At 41.8% G+C, this 22,720-nt stretch overlaps 2 protein-coding genes across 3 annotated transcripts; both read left to right on the top strand.

Moving 5' to 3' along the window:
• Positions 1-6,339: 6,339 nt before the first annotated feature.
• Positions 6,340-7,729, top strand: MRPL50 (mitochondrial ribosomal protein L50). Of its 2 annotated transcripts, none has more exons than XM_053932848.1 (2): positions 6,340-6,459; positions 7,223-7,729. In XM_053932848.1, exons 1-2 carry the CDS (start codon positions 6,371-6,373, stop codon positions 7,617-7,619), a joined length of 486 nt encoding a protein of 161 aa, XP_053788823.1. In that variant the 5' UTR covers positions 6,340-6,370; the 3' UTR covers positions 7,620-7,729. The 2 variants fall into 2 exon arrangements, with proteins under 2 accessions (XP_053788823.1, XP_053788822.1); XM_053932847.1 differs by having other exon boundaries at positions 7,220-7,729.
• A 3,164-nt stretch (positions 7,730-10,893) lies between these two features.
• RIOK2 (RIO kinase 2) lies at positions 10,894-21,215 on the top strand. Its single transcript, XM_053931858.1, has 10 exons — positions 10,894-11,077; positions 11,645-11,783; positions 12,487-12,603; positions 13,446-13,621; positions 15,176-15,264; positions 16,284-16,475; positions 16,857-16,949; positions 17,929-18,465; positions 19,355-19,451; positions 20,903-21,215. Exons 1-10 carry the CDS (start codon positions 11,012-11,014, stop codon positions 21,062-21,064), a joined length of 1,668 nt encoding a protein of 555 aa, XP_053787833.1. The 5' UTR covers positions 10,894-11,011; the 3' UTR covers positions 21,065-21,215.
• Positions 21,216-22,720: the final 1,505 nt, after the last annotated feature.

Raw genomic sequence — 22,720 nt, 5'->3', positions numbered from 1 at the left:
TAGCAGTTGCATCTGGACAGTTTTCCTTATCTCCTGTTAATAGGCCCATCAATGTCTTGCCTCATGATTCAGAGATAACACTCTCCAAGAGCCAGTTCTGTTTAACAGGTGATTAAGAACACACCTTGTGACTCAAAATAACATCAGCCCATTGTGAGATGCTCCGCCCAGGGGCAGAAGCTAGGCATTCCCACCTGGATAAATCCAGGAATTTCTAGACAGAAAGGCAGCCTTTCCACAGGTTTCCAAGAAGACACAGCAGCCACATCTGCCACTCCAAGAGGACTGCAGCCACTCCAATTTGGACTGCTACCAGCACGCTGGCCAAAGCGGGTGTCAGGTTGTATTCTGACTTTGCCAGTGGTCTTCCTTTTGTATCATTGTGTGTATTTTTGTCTTTTGTTTTCCCTTTTCCCAATAAATTGTATTTCTGACTTGGAGCCTCTCACTGGTTTTGCTTTCAAACCAGAACACCTGCCAAGGGGGTATCCCAGGAAAGAGCTCCTGCTGCTGCCTTCCAATCTTCCAGAAGCAGATTGAGTCTTGTTTCTCTTTTCTATGCTCCACGTTTTAGTAGAAATAAGAAGTCAGAGAAGTGCACACCACCCTCAGAACAGAGAATGGGAGGCTACACGACTTAATTCCTGTTGGATTTTGTTCTGCAGTTCAGGCTAAAAATGCAGTATTCAAACACCCAAAAGCCTTTTCCCCTGTCTTTTCTCTGAGGGGAATGGAGCTGAGTTGTTCCATCTCAGACTACAGAAGTTCAAAGCATGGTATTAGGTCCCTGAAATGTGGCCTTAAGAGCTTGGCTTCTTTCAGTTTAAAACAAGCTTGGTGACTATTTTTGAAACAAACAGTATGGATTTGCTTGGGTGTTGGTTCATTCCCAATAGTTTGGAGACTTCTTCAATGCAGCAGCTGCTGCTTGCACAAGAGGAGTCTTTCTTGATGGGTCATCAGCAGGATCCAAGGCTTTATTGTCCAAGACAGTTCAGGGGGAGTTACTAACTTAAACACAAACTACATTTGTTTCCAAAGCATGTCCAACATAAGCATGATGCAGGCAGAACACAGGGCATAAACTGACAGGTCTCTACTAGATTAGAAGCCCATGAGGATTTTCTAACTCCAGTAGGCATCAATGTCTTACTGAGAAGGCACTGTATTTGAAGAGAGAAAAGCCTTCCTTCCTGTGGTGAGGAGCTGTGAGTCACCAGATTGGGTATTTCAGCAGCAATTTGTCTGGATACAGGCTGAATTGTTTGGTGGGTTTTTTTGGTTTTGGTTTTTTGGGTTTGGTGTTTTTTTTTGGTTGGTTTTTGGTTTTTTTAGAACTAAATTTATTTACAAGCAAACTTTCCACAAAATAAACAACCTTTCTATAAAGACACTATTAATAGTCTCTTCTTCCTGTGTTCGCTGTTTGTTTTCCTGATTGGCAGATCCATCTTTCCTTACCATATCTGACAAAGAAAGATACTCCCATGTTCATGCATTGGGGCAGATGTTATAATTTTGATCCAACCCCACTCAAAGCAGGTCTTATTAGACCAGGTTTCTCAGGCCCTTCTCCAATCAAAATCAAGGCATTTTAACAGGGACCTGAGGTAAAATCAAGCTCTGAGTGGTGGAATTTAACCTTGGCTTACTTTTGTGTAGAGAGGGTACATATTTCACAAAATAAAAAAGGTAATTTTTCAACTGTGACAGACAGTTGTAGTTACAAAGGCATTGGCAGTTTCTCTCCTGAAGTCAGAGTTTAATTTTCTGTATTTTCACACCAGCTTTACAGACATCATATCCAAATTAAGCAGATGGCAGGGCCCAACATGTGGTTCAATAACCTTCAGTAAAACACAGGCCTGCCAAAAATGCATAGAGAATTAGGTAGTCCATGGTCTGTGCTTCTTCACTGCATGTCTCCATTCTGGAGTAACTTCATTTCCACTGGTTATCTGTCCTGACAACTTTGGGAGAATCCACCCCATCAGCCAGTTTATCCATGTACCTACAGGCTAAGGGTCAGCAACATCAGTGTCCCTTCCCATGACTTTGTTCTTCATGGCAAGCTAGGAATGCCATGTTGGTGGCTAGGAATGCCATGTTGGTGGCTAGGAAGCTAGGAACGACAGTGATTTTTAAATATTGATGAGGAGTTACATTTTATTGTTCTGTTTGTAAGCCTCTGGGCAGCTGTGCCAATTTTCTCTTCGAATTTCTGCCTTGGTGTCCAGTGTTCCTGGACAGAAACCACATCTACAAATGGTCCTTTCAGCAATCCTGTCCAGTTCAGACATCTGCTGTGGTTTGTATTTTGCAAACTTCATGCAAATATTATCATGCAGCACCTAATTGTGCTTTTTTGAGGGACCATGTACTGCTCAGATAAACAGGTAATAAACAATTAAATGTCTCCCTTTATAGAAGCCAAGTGTTTACCTTTTTTCTTTTTCAAAAACAAAATATTATTTTAGTTGTTTGGTTAAATGTAGTATGTGCACTGCGTTCCCCTCACGATGCAAGTTTATTCTTTTTATTATTTAAGGACACACAAAACCACTGTATTGTTTAGAGGCACAAGCACCCCCAAAGTATGATTACATGTGATGGAAGTATGTACTCTTTTCCACTGTAATCTTAATATCACTGTTATTTCTGCACAGTATGGTCAGTGTGATGGGTCTGCATACTAACACCTTACAGTGGCATCATCTACTATGATTCTTCATTCCATTTTCTGACTTGAAAAGGCTCCCATTCCTAAATTAAGTGAAAAAGATAAGCATCATATCCATTCACTTTTTTATCTCTGTGTCCTCAAAATATCTGTGAGGACCTCTAATCATGTGCTTGGAGTGCTGGATCAAAGGGTTAGAAGGCCTGGAAAGGATCACACCAGCAATTATCCATCTGGAAATACATTTATATACTTTTGAAGAGTTAAGAATGCAAGGTGGGCTGCAGGGGATTATTTAAAGTGTATCTAAATGTCTGACACTGTTTTTTTCAAGAAGACTCCCACAGATTTTCTCTAATAGCCTGTGAGACCATATCACAGATGAGACTGAGAATAAAACACTTCCAAGAACTTCCCTCCTTTGTCAGCTTCTAGCCAAACCAGGAACAACAGGACTCAAACTCTGATTTTGAGGAAGAAGACCACCATTATGGCACCTTCATGGTCTCAAGAGAGTCTTAGATAAGATATTTAATGAAAAATATTTTTAATCTATATTAGATGCTTTTGTTGTGGTGGAGAAACTTTAATACACCATGAGGTTTGTCTTTCTGCTAGGATGGGAGAAATGGAATGTAAAGTAAACACTGTAAAGCAGGGAAAGCTTTATGTCCATGTTATGTGCCACAGCTTCCTTCAGCAAAAAACATGGATCAGGAAGGGCAACGTGGAGGAAAACAGAGGACCACAAGCACAAGGCCTTTGACTGGATGCAGTGTCAGCTCCTTCAGAGGTTTCTCTGCTGACTGGCAGCCTGGCAGGCTCCTAAGGTTTCCTACAAGCACTGACCTTGGCCTGCAGCTGCACAAGAGAGGCTCAAGGAGGAAGACAGTGTTGTGGAGAGAGAAATCAGGGTCTCACCTGTCCATGTAAAGGCCAAAGGGTCACTGCAGCAGCCAAACAAATGGAGAAATGACGTCATTCTTCAGGCAAACACTGGGTCTCTGTGGTAAAAACATGCCAATGTCCAAGGTTGCAGAGGGTGATGTTCCTGAGGGTATGATGTTTGTCCAGCAGTCCTTGTGCTATACTTCCCTCCAGGAGTACTGGCCTGCAGGACGGGGAGAAAGAAATTAAAGCAAAAAATCAAACCTATAGGCCTAGAGCTGGTGAATGACTGTAGTGTGGATTCATATAAACTGCAATGCTGATACACCATTTATACAGCATCAGTGTTTTTCACTGAAAAATTCTGCTAAGCGACTGATGCCTATATAACTTGGATCAAAATTACAAGGTGCTTATATAGCTTGAGTTATAAGATACCAATATAACCTGATGTATCTATATAACCTGATATCAATATAACCTAAATCATGACTTTTTATATATCTATATAACCTGATACCTATATAACCTGAATCACAGCTTTTTATACCTATATAACCTAAGTCATAACTTTTATACGTATATAACCTGATATAAATAACTTTTTCTCTGATGTAATGGCTAGTATATATTTTGCTGAATAGACAAAAGAAAAAGAAAAAAAACTCACCAGGTGGATAGTTTTAGAGATAGATAAGTATAGTACTAAAGAAAAATTGTCAAGTGCAAAGCCAGTTAGCCACAAAACAAATAATTTAGGCCAGTTAAGACCAGACAGACCAAGGAACAGTGTAACTGCACATGCTCCAAAGACAAAGTTGAAAATTTCAGATGCAAAGAAGACTTTGAAAGCTTCATCAAAGATCCTCGATGACCCCCAAATTGGGGAGGTGAAAGCAGAGTGCAAAACAACTATTTATAACCATAAGATCACACTGTGTAAATTAGTCCAGGCATGTATATGATGGCATTTTAGTGACATAGTAACACTAAGCAATACTTATTGTATAAATATATCACAGCCCTTGACAAAGGTGGGTGAGTTAATAGGAAAAATCCCCCTCACCTCCAGCGCTGCAATAAACAAATGCCTGCTCTGTAGATGACGCTGTTGAGCAGGACGGGAACAAAGAACTCCAGATCAGAAGGCTAAGAAAATGAACTCTCCTTTATTTCAAATGCACCACTCTATATATAGAGAACTTTGAGAAGACTAATTTCATTGGTCTTAGAGTGAAAACATGTCACACCATTGGTGTGCAGTGAATGACGCACTGTGGCAGAACATATCTATAAACAATGTGAACAACAAGGTAGATTAGAGAATTATTTACATTCTTTCCCAACTGCTTCCCAGGCTCTTGCCTCGTTAGAAAACCTTTCTCTTTCTCTCGGATTGAGCTGAGAATATCCACATGTAGTAACCAGTCTATGTGCTTTCATTTCCAGCCTATCTTTCGGGCATCACAACAAAGAAGTTTGCATGTCATTGCAATATGGGTATGTGGGATTTTGGAGAGAAAATTTGGCTTGCAGCTGTGCACCTCAATGTGGGCATGTTTGGTCTGACAACCATGATTTTCACATGTGCATTGTGTTACAGGACGTTAGAACTTGCTCCTTCATTAAACCTGATACTGCAGCATCACATTTTGCCTTTCTATATACCATCTGGAAAATATGTTTCCATGCTAGATTTTCCAGTGAAGAAAAGCAGTGTAACACTTAAGAAGTCACTGAAATGGCACCAGCCTGACAGAGCTCAAGAAGCATTTGGACGATACCCTCGGGCACATGGTGGGACTTTTGGGAATGGTGCTGTGCAGGTCCAGGAGTTGGACTTGATGGTCCTGACGGGTCCCTTACAATTCAGCATATTCCGTGGTTCTGCCAGTTTTCAACACCTGGACATCACTTACAGCTTGTTGCCTGTTATGAGCAAAAATAAAATTTAAACCTTTGGAGAACATAGTTAACAATGGTTAAATGTTGTTACAAAGTTAAATGTTGTTAATATAAGTTAAATGTTGTTAATACAAGTAACAAATTGTGTTTTACTGAAATACTGTACAAACCCAGTACTGTTGCTCGCATATAAAGGGGGAGTGGAACCGGGGAGGAGCTGGGGTGCCAATCTTTGTGGAGGGGCAGAGAAACTTTCAGGAGTATTACACATCACAGAACACAACCACAACTTAAATCAAGATTGGAAGAGAGACCAACCAAGGGGAGTCGAGAATTCCAAAATGATTGGCCAAGACTGCACCAGCTTATAAGTCAATCAGCAACGGAGAAATAGACCTGTCACAGCGCGGATCCTGAGCGCCCCAATCAGGACATGAGAGAGACTTTAAAAGGCCTGGGGTGTCGGACACCCGGCTCTTTCCTCGGAGCCGCTTTCCCTGAAAACACCCCTAGGTTACAATTACTAAGCTGTTGAAACGGTCTCCGGACTAGCCTGAGGCTTTTGCTTCCAGTTGTTCGCTTTGCAATAAACAGGCTTACTAGTTTTAGTTTTACTAGTTTTTAACCTGCCTCCTTTTTGTTAAAGTTTCTTCCTAAGCCTGTTCGCAACATTGCCTGCTTGATTAAATCTCCCTTCCTTCCTGTCGATTAGGCCTGAAAGCACACAAAACCCAAACATCAAAGAACGCCTTTTCCGAAGGAAATTTCCCCACGTTCCGCTTCCCAGCGAGGGGGCGGGCTTGAGGGAACGGACTACATTTCCCATGAGGCTTTGCGGGGCGCGGCAGAAATGCGTCACCCGCGGTGGCCGAGGACGGTGCCCGGCGCGCCCCCAGCATGGCGGCGGTGCGGGCGCTGCGGGCAGCGGCGCGGCGGAGGCCGGAGCTCGGGCCCGCGGGGCTCAGGGCGTTCTGGGGCGGCCGCAGGTACCCGCAGGGCACTGGGTGGAGGTGGCTTCTGGCCTTCTCCTCATGCCGGGCCTTCATCGGGCCGTGGGCCTCTGGAGGTCATTTAGCCTGGCACCCCCGAGAAAGTTCCTCAGGGTTTGTCCAGGCGGCTTTGGAATGTTCTTAGGGAAGCAGGCTCCACAGGTTCTCTGGGCAACCAGCGCCCACCGAGGTGCACTGCTGGCGGGGGCGCAGCGGTGCAGGGTTGGAGCCTTTAGAGCTGTTACTGTTTTTGTTAGGAATGGGAAGAAAGGGATTTCGCGGGAATGGAAAACAGTTCCTCTGTAACGTTTTGCGTGAAACCAAACAACAACGCATGGATTGTTGACTAGATTGGGGCATATGAGAAAGTAAATTTTTTTTCTTAAAAACTAGTAGTGATTTTTTTTTTACATATGGGCACTGATTTTCTTCTGTAATAGTGGTTATTTTCTGAAATGCTTTTTATTCACAGCAGATTAGGAAATGGAGCTGTAACAGAAAACAAGTAACTAATCTTGTTAAAATGCTGCTTTCACTCAGACCAATGAAATAAGGTGGGGGGGGTGATTGCTCTGCAGAGGCAGCCTGTGTGGGGAGCAGCACTTGGGGAAAGCCTGTGCACTTCTGGCTGACAGACCTGATGAGTCCATGGGATATGTGGAGTGTCTGGATTGAGTGGTTTAAAACACCACGAATACAAAAATGCTCTGACTCTGTCTTGTGTAGCCCAGAGGCTGAACATGTGTTCTGGTGCCAGCAGGAAGGAGGAAAGAGAAGTGGAAGCAGACCGAGCAGTTCCTGAGAGGGAGGAGAGGAGCGAGCCCAGCCTGATCCACCCCCCGCCACGCCGCCGGAGCTACGTCCCTCCCGAGGACCTGCAGAGCTGCCTCGAGTCCCACGTCAGGGAGGTCTTCGGGCCCTCTGTTCCCCAGGACTGGCAGCAGACTCCCCTGCAGGAGAACAGGCTGAAGCATCGCCTGCTGGCCCGGCTGGCGGCAGAGCTGGGACACGCTGTCCCCAACTCACAGCTGCACCGCATGCGCCGCGCCGGGGACGTGCTGGGCTTCTATCGCAGCCCCGTGAAGGACAGCACCAAGATCGATGAACTCGCGGCCGCAGAGCTGCCCCCGAACCTGAAAATCATCTGGCAGCAGTAAGTCCCTCCAAGCAGCATTCCTGTGCCTGGCTGGTGCTGTAGGGCAGCAGCAGAGCTCTCTGTCTGGGGTGAAATCTGTGAATTTCAGTAATAAAGGTTCACTGAGCTGTGTTTGGGTTTGGTTGTTCCTGTTCTGCTCTTTTTTCCCTGCAGACCAGTTCTTGTGAGGCACTGGTGCAGCGTGGGCACTGCCAGCTGCCCCCTGCCCTTTCCCTGCTGCTGGGAACTGACAGGATCCAGTGGGAATCAACAAGGGGAGCATCTCCACAGTTTATACTCTGCACCTCTGTGTTGGTTTTGGCTGGGGTAGAGTTAATTTTGTTCCTAGGGGCTGTTATAGGGCTGTATTTTTGACCTGTGCTGAACTCAGGGCTGATAATACAGAGATGTTTTTGCTACTGCTGAGCAGGGCTTGCACAAAGCCAAGGCCTTTCCTGTTATTCTTACTGCCACACTGGTGAGGGGATTGGAGGTACATGGGAGGGGACACAGCCAGGACAGGTGACCCAAACTGACCCAAGGGGTATTCCAGACACATGGCATCAGACTTGGTGTGTAAAATGGGAGAAGAAGGAAGCAGGGGACATGTGGAATGATGGCATTTGTCTTCCCAAGTTACTGTGATGTGCGATGGGACCCTGCCCTGCTGGAGGTGCTGAACACCAGCCCAGCCATGGGAAGCAGGGTATTCATTCCTTATTTTGCTTTGCTTGTGTGTGCAGCCTTTGCTTCCCCTATTAAACTGTCCTTATCCCAATGCATGAGTTTCCCAGCTTTTACTTTTCTGATTCTCAGGACCATGGCAGTGTGCTCTCCCACTGTTCACACTGTGGCTCACAGAGATCTGCTTTCCTTCTGTTTCACGGCTGTGAAAGCCAGTGCCTGTGTGGCCACTCCGGGGATGAGCTTGGCAAGCACTGGAGCACAGATGCCAAGCTCTGGAATACTTTTTCCAGTACTGATGAATGGCACTGTAGCTGTCTGCCTGACTGGATTTCTTTGTACTGTTCTTGGTTGGCCCAGACCTGGCTGTCAAAACAATTTAAGGAGTTGCCAACAGGAATGGTGTGAGGATTAGTTTGTGCTAGTCTTCAGGATGCTGTGATCTTTCCACTTCCCTTTCTCAAAAGGAAAAAAAAAAACAAAATATGAAAATTTTCAATTGACCTGTTTCATGTCTTACCGTATGTCAAGAAGAGCTCTCATGGAATGAAACACTCAACATAGTCAAAATTTATGATTTCTTTCCAGAGTATGAAACAGTGGATTTTATAACACACAATTCAGTTGAGTGAATTTTTACTCTGCTTTTCTTTATATTTACTTTCACTTGAAAACATCAGAACACAGCATAATTGCAGTACAGTGTGGCCTAAGTAATTCCATGAATTTGTGGAGCATGCCACCAGACTTTACAACTTTACATCCCTGAGTTGTGGATCAGATGGGATACATTCTCCTTAAGCTTCCAGACAGTTTCTATTTAAAGGAAAAAGTAACTAGTTAATTCTTGTCTCTGGAGATCAGCTGTCTGCCTTTTTGGTGTTTGTGTTGTTTTTTTTTTTTTTTCCCCCCCATGAGGTCACACAGAAATTCCTGTACATGAAAGAGCAGTTTATATTGTAATCTTTCCAAAAGTACAGTCACAGAAAGCAAAACAAATCTTTATGAAATTCTGAAGGAGTAAAATGTAGGTATTTCACATAGCATTTTCTATTTCTAGAATGCTGTCAATAAGTCTGACTGTAATAATTGGATCTCCTCTTCCTGGAGATTTCACACCCTTAGAAAAAGACCGATCCCTACAGAATAATTTTTATCTACACAATTGTGGATTCTTTGCTTTTGGGGCTCTTTTTACTTCTGTTGGCAAATGGAATAGTGATATATCAGGAGCACAGAATTTACTAACTAGTTCTTCAGGCAGTCAGATTATAAAAGAAAATATAGACAAAGGTCATACATTCATAATGGAAAGCTGGACAAGGACACCAAGCCTCATGTCTTCATTTCCCTGTCTCCTGAAGCTGGAAGTTTCTTTTCTTTCTTCCCCTGCTAACCAGGTGGCAAAATCTGTTCCAGAATGAGTGACAGGATCGTCTCAGTTCATGGCTCTAGAATCAGAGCAAGGCAGGAAAGACAAGAGTTCTTTAAAAAAATAAAAAACCCAGTAAAGAGTAGAAAAAAATGGTCTTCATTTGCTACTAGATGTGCCTGGAAAAGGGGAATGCTTGTTTTGTGTCAGCTCGATGAGGAATTGGGCCAAAATCAAAGTTCCTTGGAGGATGCAGCTCAGCATTTTTCCTGTTGTCTGTCTATGAAATGGACTCATCTGAGAGAACTGACCATGGCATTAGCAGGTAGATGAAAACAAAGACAGACAAATTAAAATTTCCTGTAATCTGTAACAATTACAGAGTCTCTAAAATTTACAATCCACAATAAAGGATGGAAATTCAATGAGCAAGCGTACAGTCTACAAGGGATGCAAGAGTCAGAGATCACAGATAGTAAATATGAGTAGTCTTTGTTCACAATATGTGCACCTGGTAGGGCTGTCTTCTGCTCTTTGGATTGTTTTTATTCGGGTTTTTCTTTTTCTTTTTTCAAAATAGCTGAATAGAGAGCTGAACACAGATGACTGAGAGAAATTAAAATTATCTTCCCTTCTTATTTTCATACCTACTACAGACAGTGGGGGAAAAAGAAGAAAAAAAAAAGGGAGAGCAAGAAATACACCAGATTACGTTCTAGTATGTTAACGTGAAGGAAACTGCAACAAGTATTGACATTTTGGCATTCAAAACTTGCTTTTACGGGTGTCTAAGTTGTGGAACGTGAACGTTCTTCACTTTCTCCTAGTGAAATATTCGCTATGAAGTGTAAATGAAGATCAAAGAGTTTTTCTCTACATTAGATTGCCAAAACGTCTGGACTTGTGTTGAAATAGGTTGGCAACACCGGGTTATCCTCGGAGAAGAGAGCTCTCTCTTTCCCAGGCACACGACCCCACCGCTCCCGGACATTCCACACAGTTCCGCAGCGTCACGTGACGAGCGAGAAGGCCTCCTTAGGGGAACAGGTCCTGGCAGCTGCACGGGCGTCCCAAAAACTCCCCCGCAGCAGGGAGGCATGGAAGAGGGTCCCGCCGAGCTCGGAGCAGAGTTACGCTGCGTTTCGGTTCGGGTTCCCGGCTCGGTGACGGGCGGGGCGCAGCGGGACCCGGCGGAGCGCGGCAGCGCACGCAGCTGCCAGGACCTAGCCAGGGCGCTGCTGCGCATGCGCGGCATGCGCTCCTTCGCCTCACCCGCCACATCTTTCTCCTCATCCTTCTCCTGATCTTTTTCCTTCTTTTCCTCTTTTCCCCGTCCCTGCTCCTCCGCCGCTGCGGCCATGGGGAAGCTGAACGTGGTGATGCTGCGGTACCTGTCCCGGGAGCACTTCAGGGTGCTGACCGCGGTGAGCGGGCACGGGCAGCGGGGTTGGGCCGGGCGGGCGGTGTCGCGGCCCGCGGCGGGAGGGACCCGCCTGTGGTGCCGCTGCCTCCCCTGGGCCTCCGTGCTGGCCTCTTCTGGGGAAGGCAGGGTTCGGGCCGGTATCTTTTTCGGCCGCTCGGCTGGGGGGAATGGGGAGTGACAGGGACTTCTTGGGGATGCCTGGGGGTTCTCTGGGGATGCCAGGGAAGTCCCTGGGGATGCCCGGGTAGTCGCAGACCCATCAAGGTGAGGTAGTATCCCCAGCGTCTCTGCTCTTTCTGCTCCCCGGGACTGGGACTGAAATCTAATTAGTTACTCGTGTCGTGGCTGGCACTGAAGAACTTCCCTGGGTGGGCTGTACGTAAACTGCCAAGGAGCAATGAAGCAAATGGAAAGCTTTGTTCAGGCTTAAAATGTAGAAAGTTAAGTCTTAAAATCTGTAGTTTTTAAAAATTGCCTATTTGAAAAGGGATTTTACTCTTGGGCAAGATCTGTACTTCATTGTACTTCAACATAGGGCTGACAAATCTGTTTTTAATTACTCTTTTAGGTGGAAATGGGCATGAAGAACCATGAAATAGTTCCTGCTAGCTTAATTGCTTCCATTGCCAGCCTTAAACATGGGGGCTGTAATAAAATTTTGAGAGAGTTGGCGAAGCACAAACTTCTGGCTTACGAACGAACTAAAAGTGAGTTTAAATTTTGTGTTGGACCCCTCTTCCTTATCCTGTCCCCTTATACTGTGCCTCACAGTACCTGGTACCTGCCCAACAGGTTAGGATGTAGGAGTGCCCAGAGTGGTTGTTTTTCCTTCTCTTGGACTCAGCCTGGAAATGTGGGTTTGTGGAGCACCAGATGCTGTGTCTGATTGTATCTTTAGAAGTGAGAGACAGAAAAAAGATGAACAGTTAACTTTCTTTTTTGCTAGAATAAGGTAAAAAAAATAATCATCACTTGAAGCAGTGTTCCAGTGCATGTAGGAATCAGCCCAAGTGAGTGATATTGTCATAGTTCTGGAACAGACTGCACAATCCTTGGGCATTTCACTGCCTCAGGAACAGCTGCTAAAGCAGTATTTATTATCTGCCATATGACAAGGTTGTGCAGGCCTTTCCCCATTCCCTCCAGCCTTTTAATTGGATCTGGCCCTGCAAACACAGCGGGGATATCTATGGGAAATGCCTCTCCCTTTTGTCCCAGTTCTTCAGAGGACTGAGGGTTGCTCAATCCAACTTAAATATTTTCACCATTCAGTCACACGGGGCTGGTAAGAGCCAAGGGCTGAAATATTACATGGGTGTTATGTACTACAAGAAACAAGACTAAATTGAGATTTATTTTAAATGTGATATATGCATAAGAAGGAGTGAAATGTATTTTATTTTTACCCAGCTGTCCAGGGTTATCGGTTAACTAATGCAGGATATGACTACCTGGCTCTGAAAACGCTCTCTTCCCGACAAGTCATCAATTCTGTGGGGAACCAGATGGGTGTTGGCAAAGAATCAGGTAAAATAAAATGACATTTTAAATAATTTTTTAAAACAAACACATCTGTAATACTGCAGATATTTTGCTAGAAACTTGGAGAGTTTTCCTCTGGACAGGCAGATAAATTAATCTGTCAAACACCAAGATGTGTGTGAACATAGCATGTTCAAGTGCTCTGTGAGGCTTCTGGCTACATTTGAGTATTTTTTTTACAACAGTGTTATTGCATTTTGCCCAATTTGTTAGTTTCTTAGTTCATTATTTAAAAAGGTACTTTTCAGGCAGGTGCTGCTTGTGTTGTGCTTTGTGAAGAGTTTCAAACCATTTAGCAAAAAGGTAATTTCAGCTTTTTCATCCCACTGAAAAATAAGGTAGTAAACTAAAATAGGCTCAAAACTATCGGAACACTATCTTGGTTCCTGTTATTCAGGAACCTGTTGGTTCATGTAGTTTGACACAGAATGTGACTTCTGTAATTGGAGACCGCGATTATTTGGGGCAAACGCTAGAAATTAAATTTAAGGTATTTGTTAACACTAAATTAAGAGTCTTATCCCTTGAGTTGTCTGTCCATTCATCAGGAAGGAGAAACTCTTACAGGATGTGGTTAAGAACACCAGAGCACTGGAAGAAACTTCAGATCCCATCTGCACTTCTTCTATTGTAGTACCATGAACTCTTAAAAAAAGTAATTTCTTCATGTTCAAACTTCTAATACACACTATGTAATTAGCTGCCTTTGCTAAAACTTGCAGATCAGAAAGGGTGAGGAGTGAGGTAACAAACTTTCACTGCACTTTTTCATCTGGCTTGTTAGATGTGGTTAATTTCTTGGATCTGTGCTGTTACGTATTTTCTAGATATTTATATTGTTGCCAATGAAGAGGAGCAACAGTTTGCACTGAAGTTACACCGGCTGGGGAGAACCTCCTTCCGAAACCTGAAAAACAAACGTGACTACCACAAGCACAGGCATAAAATGTCCTGGCTGTACTTGTCCCGGATAGCAGCAATGAAGGAGTTTGCCTACATGAAGGTAGGTGGCCACTCACACAGAGCTAGCAATGGTGGGACAGGTTGGAAGATCCCTCTCAGGCTGTCTTTTGATCACTTTGTGTTCGCAGTACTGGTAGGATTTATGCTTCATTTTTTCTCTCCCCTCATGGATTTATGCTTCATTTTTTCTCTCCCCTCAATGTATTAAAGTATACATTTCAGAAAGTTTCAGTGCAACATGCTTTGTGCACTTCCCAGTGCCAAAATTAAGCTTTGCCATTGAAATCACATGGAACAGATTCAGGTATCACGAGAGAATTTCAAATTAATGATGTTATTTATGTATAGATAATCTATATATCACCAGTTCTGCAGTTTTTCCTTCAAACTTTGTTGCATAAACCAGGAAGCAGTTGTCACTTCTTAAAATTAACCTGTTTTTTATTTTACCAAGCTTTCACTTGTTGCTGTGCTGTTGAGGGAAATGTTTCAGATCAAAACTGGTGTTTTGATCTGTGAGAAAAGATTTCATTATACTGCTAATCTTGAATTCTGTGGTTTCTTACCTGCTTCAAAAAAAACCCACAAATATTGTATAGGGATGAAAGATGATATCTGAAAACTAATTATTAATAAAAACCTAGTGTTCGTTTCTCCTTTTGTGTTCTTCAGGAGTAATATATATATGAAATTATTTTCTTGTTCTTGTAAAAAAAGAACCATGATGAATTGTCTCAGTGTCCTCCACAGGGAGAGAAAGAACTAACACTATCATTTACAACCTCTGTCCAGGTGGTCCTACTGGTAAAGCCTTATGTGGTCAGTATTTGTAGGAATGTAATTGTGGGGGTCAGTTTCCCTGAGCAGAGGATTGAGGGAGGTTTAATTGAGTGCTGAAAAGCAGTAATACTTAAGTAACAAAAACTGCATTTATGTTGCTATAACTTGGGACTCTCTAGACAAGTTCACTGGTAACAATAGAATGAGTAAAACCAGAATGTACCCATTAAAAAGTTGAGTGAATCCAGTGAATGACTAAATTTGTGCTAGAAAATGCAAACAGGAGAGCTTCAGAATATTATGACCTACCTTTGGTTAATTTTCAGTGTGGTATAAAGCTGATTATTACTGTTTAGGAATGAACTTGTGTTCACACACACAAACAAGCACATACTTGTGTTCACAGCAACTGAGCATAGGTTGACTAATCAGGCAGGAATGTATTAGCAGCAGCTTAGTGTAGAATTGTTTTCTAATGCCAAACACCCCATTTCCTATTTCTATTACTGATTCCACAGGCTAACGTACCAGGTAAGGTTCTGTCATTTCTCCAGTCTGTTGTGATTTTCTTCCAGTTGCACAATAATTAAACTGTAGGCAGTGCACTCAGTGTCTAAACTTCTGAATTTTATTGTCTTTGCAGTGAGAGTTCCAGTGGCTGGGAGGCTGTTTTCCTTCCTAGGCATGTGATTTGGGCAATATGTGCTGCTATCACAGTGATATGTACTGCTTATCTTATGTGTGGGTTTGTCAATATGTGTAATGTTTCCTTAACTATTTAATTTTAATTTTTCAATGTGTTGTCTCTTTCCAGGCTTTGCATGACAGAGAATTTTCTGTTCCAAAGCCCATAGACTACAACAGGCATGCAGTTGTTATGGAACTTGTTGATGGATATCCTTTGTAAGTAGTGAAGCTTGAATTCTCTGTGTTACAGAGACCCTGACAACCTTAGAAAAAGTAACAGGGCTATGATTTTTCCTTGTTTTCTACACAGAAATTGCACATTCAATATCTTAATTCACATATAGAGTATTAATATCACTCATGTTCTGAGCTCCACTTTGTGATCCTTGCTCTGTTAATACAGGTGAGTTTGTAACTCACTTCTGCACTGTTTATATAGACTACCACATATAATCTGGTTTTGCGCCTTTGAGAAAGATTATTTTGCTTGAGTTTTCCAACCTCTATTGTTTCCCCAAATAGAAACATTAAATATTTTTGAGGTTTGTAGGTGAAGGATTGGTTTATTTTTGAATGCAAAAGGCCTGTCTCTTTCATACTATAACACAGGTCTAATCCAGAGATTTAAAGTGTCTATTTATAGAACAAACTGGTCCATTCTCTTGTATAGGATTCAACATCTTAAGTTTAATCAAAAGTGAATTAATTCCAAAGTAAAACAGTTGAAGAATAATGTGAAAAAGACTTCCCACCCTCATTTGTTAAATAATTCCACATCCATTATATAAACAGAACACTTCAAGTTCCTTGTGGCAGTGGAAGTTTAGTTTTATTTCTTTTCCTAACATAATCTAGAAAATCTGATTTTGTAAAAGAAAATGCCACGGGCCATTTGAATTTCAGCAGTGAGTGAGTTCAGGTGAGGTTTAGCCTGGATATAAGGAGATATTTTCTCCTCTTGAGGACAGAGAGGCAGTAGCACAAGTTGACTTGGAAAGGTTTCACTGTCTCTCCATTCCCAGAAGTTTTCTACCCGAACTAGACAAGAGACCTGAGCACTCTGGTCTGGTCTCAGATTTGACTCAGCTTTCAAGAGGATGCTGGACCAGAGATCTGAGGGCCCTTTTAATTTGAATTACTCTGGCATTCTGTCAGGTGTATTTTGTATACTTTATCTGTATTTTTAAATTAAGCATTTCAAGGTTCAGATTATTTAATTTTACTTAACTTTTCAGGTGCCAGGTGCGCCAAGTGGAAGATCCTGCTGCCGTCTACAGTGAATTAATGGACCTGATTGTAAAACTTGCCAATCATGGTCTGATCCATGGGGATTTCAATGAGTTTAATCTCATCTTGGATAATAATGACCATGTCACTTTGATTGATTTCCCTCAGATGATGTCAACATCACATGAAAATGCTGAATGGTAGGTTTAGATTTAAGGTGTTTTCCAGGTGAATCTGACAAATGCTGATGACAACAAACAGTCAACCATGACTTGTTTCCATAAGTCTTCTCCTGAATCTTTTTCTGCCATTGTTGTGATGCAGCACAAATAATGTTCCAAACAAAGAATGAGTAGAAATGTCTCTGCAGAATAAATATGTGATTAATTACTTCTGAGAGATAATAATATTGTTTGATTAAGAAACACTCAGAAATTAACTGTATCCACTTTCCCTTCCTAGCCTTTTGGCTTGAGATCACTCATAGAAATAATTTTCAAATAAAACCATGCAGGGTAAATGCTTCTTATTGCAATAGACTTCACTGATGTTTTATTTGTACAATTCTGTATTATTTACAGGTATTTTAACAGAGATGTTAACTGTATTAGGGAGTTCTTCAAGAAACGCTTCAACTATGAGAGTGAGCTCTTCCCAACCTTCAAAGACATCAGGTAGAAATAACCAGATGAATTTGCATTCTACATATGGCACTAATATTGGTTTTCTGAGAAAAGTGGATTCCTGTGAGAGATGCCTGTGGGAGAAATAAAAAAATAGGCCTATTTTTATTTTTTAATGTAATTTTAAGTTACATTTTTCTCATTTCTGTTGTGTTTTCTTCAAAGTTACTCTAAGTGGTTTTCAAGTGTGCTTTAAAGCCCTCTGCTGTCTTCTTTGTCTTCTTGCAACCAAGGAAGAGAGGTCAACATGAAAGCTTGATCCAAATGGTGAATGTCCAGGAAATTTTAACAGTGATGCAGAGTCACCCTGTTGGATTTTACTTAACAGTTTAACAGTTCTAATATATTGAGGATTAATTTGGGTTTCTGTTTTAAAATTATTTTTAATTGCTTGTAAGTAGAGTGACTGCCTCCTAAGGGATTGTTAAATTTAAACTTTTCTTCCTAAAGTCTTTTGCTCCTTCTGAAAACTAAATTTAATTTTCACTCATTTTAAGAACGAAACTTACACTGAAACTGTGTAAAGAGTCCGAAACTCTTACAATGAAAACAGTTTTATTTCATCCTGAGCACTTTTCCTTAGGAGTTCCACGCATTAAACAACCTTTGTATGTTCCACGCTTTAAACAGCCTTTCTTGTCTGCTTAAGCATGATTTGAACTTAAACCAAAATGTTATTCCTGCTAAAGTAGAAACATTTCCTGAAAAAAAAAAAAAAACAACTATAAATGCAGGTTATGGAGATGGAATCATCTTCTGGAGGAGTTTTCTTCTCTCGGATTATATTCTAAATTAGTATTTCACCTAAAGCTCAGCACCATTGTGTATTTTGTGTGTTTCAACAGTGTATCTATTTTGTTACTAGTGGGTAATTTTAGTCTAGCTTGGTTAGCATTTTAAACCCAATAGTTTATTGGTAACTTGGCTTATTAAATTTTGCATATTAAAAGAAAACACTCCTTTTTCACAGGAGAGAGTGTTCTCTTGATAAAGAGATTGCTGCCAGTGGCTATGCAAAGGAGATGCAGGAAGATGGTGAACTGCTTTACCCCCCAGGTTCTGATGAGGATGACAATACAGAAGTGTTAGAACTTGCAGAGGATGCTGAGAAAGAGCTCAGTTTCTTCAGCAAAAATGAACAGAATAGTGAAGACTTCACATGTGAAGTGGGTGATTTCTCTGAAAGCAGAGCATCTGACAACGCTGCAAGCAGCAGTGAGGAAGAGGCTGATACAGCTGAAAGCAGTGAAAATACACAAAGACTAAATATGGCAGAGTTGAGTTCAGCCTTGGAAGAAGCTGAAGGGCCAGCTGTGCCTTGGAAGCCCAGTGAAGATGCAGAGAGTTCTGCAATTACTTCTTTTAAGGGCAAAAGACTAACTGAAAATGCTGCTGAACTGGAAGGTCAGGCAGGTCAAGGAGGGTGCTGTGAGGGTAAGGAGAACGAAGACGAGTGCCCTGAGCTGGTCAACTCATCAGCTTTAAATGAGGAATTCAGTCATTACAGGTAAAGATTCACATTTACTGTCTAGAAGTCTGGCCCTTTTCTTGCTCCCAAAAATGTAAATGTGTCAAGTAGCTCAAGAAGGACTGCTCTTCAGCTATCCTTGCTTCAATTGAAGACTAAAAATTCAATTTATTTTGAAAATATAACAATAAATACCCTTCCTATTGGTGGTATGGTTGTCCAGCTCTGTTGTATTATCTAATGAGAAAACAAGTTTTGCACTTCAAAGACCAGTCTATTTTCTGTGGTGGATTTTTCCCCCTTTTTCTTCATTTGAGCAAATATTGATAATTAAGTAGTTCTTGATGTTAAAATACTACTTCTAAATAACTTCCATGAGGAAATTTATAATTCAGATGGTTTGTGTCAAAAGGCAAATGTTCTGCTACTCACTCAGCTGAAGTGATCAAGAACAAGCACCTTGGAGTGTTTTATTCAAATATATTGTACTGTATGTTTTTCTGGCTTTTAATTCCTTTGCTGACATACTTAGAAATTCCTGCTTGCCTTCAGACTAACCCCTTGTGTGTGAAATTATATTTCTTGAGTTTGCCAACCCAGCATGTATGTGGATGCAGAGATCATACTTCTCCTAATTTGCTTTTGCTTTTCCGTTAAATATTGTCAAAACCTTGTGCAGGATCTGAAGTGTTTTAGTACCCTGAGGTTTCTGTTCTTCTGCTTGATATTTACATGGCTGTTGTGCAACAAACTCTTCCATTCACAAAGTACCTGTCTTGAACATCCAGTGTTAATGTTTAAAACTTGCATGTTCTCTTGCAAGTTTTCAAGTTGTAGCGCAGAAAGTGAAGACTCAAACAGGGTGCTCATAAGGGCAAAGGTGTGTTTATCTTGCTAGTGGGATAATACATTGATTTATGTGTTTCAGTAATGAAGAGTGTATTGTTCCTGTTGCTGAGCACAGAACAAGGACTAAGAGCATCACATCAGTCAGAAGTGTTGGAAGCTGTTCAACCATTCCACCGGTAAATATTAGTTTGTTATGTTATCATCTAGTTTACCCTCAGACCACCTTAAATTGCACATAGCTGTTAGCACCTGTTTCTGAAGTTCTTCTCTGGCATGAATCATCTTTAAAAATGTTTACCATCTATCTCTCCAGTGTGTATTTCCATTCCCACAGAAAAATAGGACTGATACTGCTGTAACTGCTTACAGGGAGTGCTTTCCAGCACTCTCCTTCATATTTTGCTTTTTAGTCTCTCCCTGAAGCTCCATATCAACACTAACAACTCTCATTTACCCAATAACTAATTTATGTTAATGCACTAACAGCATCAGATCATCCATTTCAGTTGCTAGCCACAATTAGTATTTTTATTTCAAATGTGGATACTTGAGTCTAGGTTTAATTTTGCCTTTCTCACCTCTCTTCTTAGAGATTTCTTCACATTCTTTTCTGAAAGATTTCTGTAGGTGTCATGTCTACTTGGTATCAGGAATTTTGGAACACATGTAGGTTGTGATGGTGGAAAGACTGATGAGTCTTTACACCAAGTGCTGCAGTTCAGCAATAGAATTTGGTGAATTTACATTAGATTACATGTCATAATGGTATCTGCCTTGCAGAGTTTATTCTAGCAGATTTCCAGCAAGATATGACTCCACCATGATTAAATAGATGAAAATAATTTGATTTCTCTTTTTCTTCCAAGAAAAAAATATGCAAGTGTGCACTTGGCATCAATGTGGCAATTGAGCTGGGACCATTCCACAATCTACAAAAGCATGGCTTTGTTTTTGTGGTGGGCAGATACTGCCATCACAATGGAGAGCAGAGCTCAGAATGAGCCACAGGTGCAAGTAACAGATGAGATTTTGTAGAACTACTCCAGTTTGATAGAATGGGAAAACCTCAGGGAGGAATTATAAATCACTAATTCCCCATCTCTCTTAGCCACACTTGTGTTACAGAGTTGTTGTTTTCTGTTAGAATCAGTCATATTTTTGTAATCTAAACTTCAGAATAACCAGGGTGCTAAAAAAAGAGCACAAACCAAATAATTGCTGCTGGGCGTGGAATGTTCTGCAGTATAATCAGCTTTTACATTTTTGTGTAAGGCCTGTATTGTGCACTGAAAGGTGTGGCATTTAGCATCTCAGTAGGGAACACACCAGAAGTTTAACTTCAAAATTATAAAAATATTTAAAATGCTATTTATTATAATGAAGACTATCAGAGCATACACACAGCACTCCATGCAGACCTTGTCCATAGCAGAGAATCTCCTCTTTCAGCTGAACTGTTTTAAGATTTTCTTACAAGAAAAAAGCTCTGTTCATTTCTACAGTCAAGGGTGAACATCATGAATCATGAATGTTCATGCTGGACCTGAAAAAATTCTGATATCATGTCATGTTGTGTTGCTAAATGACTTAAAGAAGTTTTGATGACAAATTGTGTACTTGTTTGTAGGAGCTGGTGAAACAGAAGATAAAGCGTCAGCTGACGAAACAGCAAAAGTCTGCTCTGAAGCAACGGCTGCAAAAAGGGGAGGCAAATATTTACACCAAACAACGTCGAGAAAATATGCACAACATTAAGTCAAGCTTGGATGCAGCCAGTTTCTGGGGATAATTTATTAAGGCTGCTATGGAACATGAGGAATGTATACAGCTAAAAGGATCATGCTAATTTACCAATAATCCTTTTATGTAAAGGAGCAATCTCTGCTGTGCAAACCAGATGTTTTTGTGGGAGTTAATAAATCTCATTCCCGTGACTTTGACTTGGAAGTTGTGTTTTGCATTTCTAGTCAAAACTGATGACTGTAATTTATACTGTAATTGTATCAGTTGACTGTAATTTATACTACTGTAATTATATCAGTAGTATTGATTAAGATTATGACAGGAATTTCCAGCAGTGTTTTGTCATAACTGAATTGTGGTGTGTTTGTTGTGCAGAAGCACAAAAAGCCTTTTTCCTCAGTTGTAGATGCACAATTATTTGCATAAAGGTAAAATGGAAATAGTTTTTGCTAAGTTAGTGAGAAGTGACATTACTTTCTTTTTTCTTCCAAAACTTTGGGACTTAGTCAGATGTAACAAAACCTGGTTTCATTGGCTGAAATAATAATTTAGTGCACAGTGTGCCTTGTTTGCTGGAGCTTAGAAACATAAATAGTAGAAATCATTAAAATATTTATTGGCACAAGCACATTTTGAAGTGCTGTTCTACAAAACAATACTGAAGCACAAAAAGCCCTGCTGCCATCCAGCTACTTTATTCTGAAGGTAAAAGTAGCTTACAGTAGATATAAAAAGTTAATCATAAAATAATAATAATAAAATACAACTGACAAAGATGTCTAAAAGCAGTATTCAGCAGTCCTTTAACATTTTTTCAGTATTTTGCTTGGCAGAGTGTTCATACCTCAGTAGGCCACTGTCATCTGCACAGAGTGCTATCTCAACACAGTTCCATTAATATTTCTGTTTTATTATTCAGTACTGGCAGAGCTGACCAACACCAGTTTAGTCTTGTTTGTGTATCTGTTCTGATTCCTTTTGGAGTTGTTTGGTTGATAGTTTGTTGTTTTGTGGTTTTTTTTTTTAAAGTGTCTTCACATGACCTGGACAGTACTCAGTAGGCAGGAAAACATTAAACAAACATGTAAAACCCCTAGAACACAACCCCTACAGACACCGTGCTCATTCTTACACCAGGAGCCCTTCACAAACACCAGAGCATTTTCTTCCTAGTCACCATAAGCAGACACTGCTGCTGTTCTACAAGAAATAACAGGAAGTTATGTAACTGGTGGTTTGGGGTGTTAAATGTAAAAAATCCATCTTCTCATTTTCACTGACACTCACTGGCACTGGATATTCTCACCTGTGGCTCCCAGTTCCTTTCACTCTACCCATGACCACGGCGCAGCAGCGGCTGTCTGCAAGAGGGACGCTGACACAGCTGCGTGGTTATCAAAGCTCACAGCCCACGGTGCCGGGCAGAGTAAGGTCGGGCCGTCGCTGATATCGCCGTGTCCCCTGAGGCGGCCGGGCCGACGAGGGAGAGCAGAAGGAGGAGTTTCCGCGGCTGAAGCTTTTCCCCGCCAGCGGCCGAGCCGTGCCCTCCCCGGCTACCCGCCTGCCGCCCCTTCCCGCCGGGATGGCCGCAGGGTGCGAAGGCGGCGGTGGCTCTGGGCTGTCTGGTGCTGCCCGGCAGGGCCACAGCAACCGCATCCGCTGGCGCTCCGCGCTCCGGAAGGAGCGGGCGACACCTTCGCCG

The sequence above is a fragment of the Vidua chalybeata genome, chromosome Z, assembly GCF_026979565.1.
Source record: "Vidua chalybeata isolate OUT-0048 chromosome Z, bVidCha1 merged haplotype, whole genome shotgun sequence".
In the NCBI taxonomy this organism is placed as follows: Eukaryota; Metazoa; Chordata; class Aves; order Passeriformes; family Viduidae; genus Vidua; species Vidua chalybeata.
The sequence above is the reverse complement of the archived record's forward strand: the minus strand, read 5'-3'. Positions and strand labels throughout refer to the sequence as shown.

Bases quoted from the DNA above. Each gene is read 5' to 3' on its own strand.
- MRPL50 (XM_053932847.1), top strand. From the start codon at position 6,371: ATGGCGGCGGTGCGGGCGCTGCGGGCAGCGGCGCGGCGGAGGCCGGAG. The intron at 6,460-7,219 runs GTACCCGCAGGG...TTCTGGTGCCAG, and splicing joins GCGTTCTGGGGCGGCCGCAG to CAGGAAGGAGGAAAGAGAAG.
- RIOK2 (XM_053931858.1), top strand. From the start codon at position 11,012: ATGGGGAAGCTGAACGTGGTGATGCTGCGGTACCTGTCCCGGGAGCAC. The intron at 15,265-16,283 runs GTAAGTAGTGAA...TTAACTTTTCAG, and splicing joins CTTGTTGATGGATATCCTTT to GTGCCAGGTGCGCCAAGTGG. The intron at 18,466-19,354 runs GTAAAGATTCAC...TATGTGTTTCAG, and splicing joins GAGGAATTCAGTCATTACAG to TAATGAAGAGTGTATTGTTC.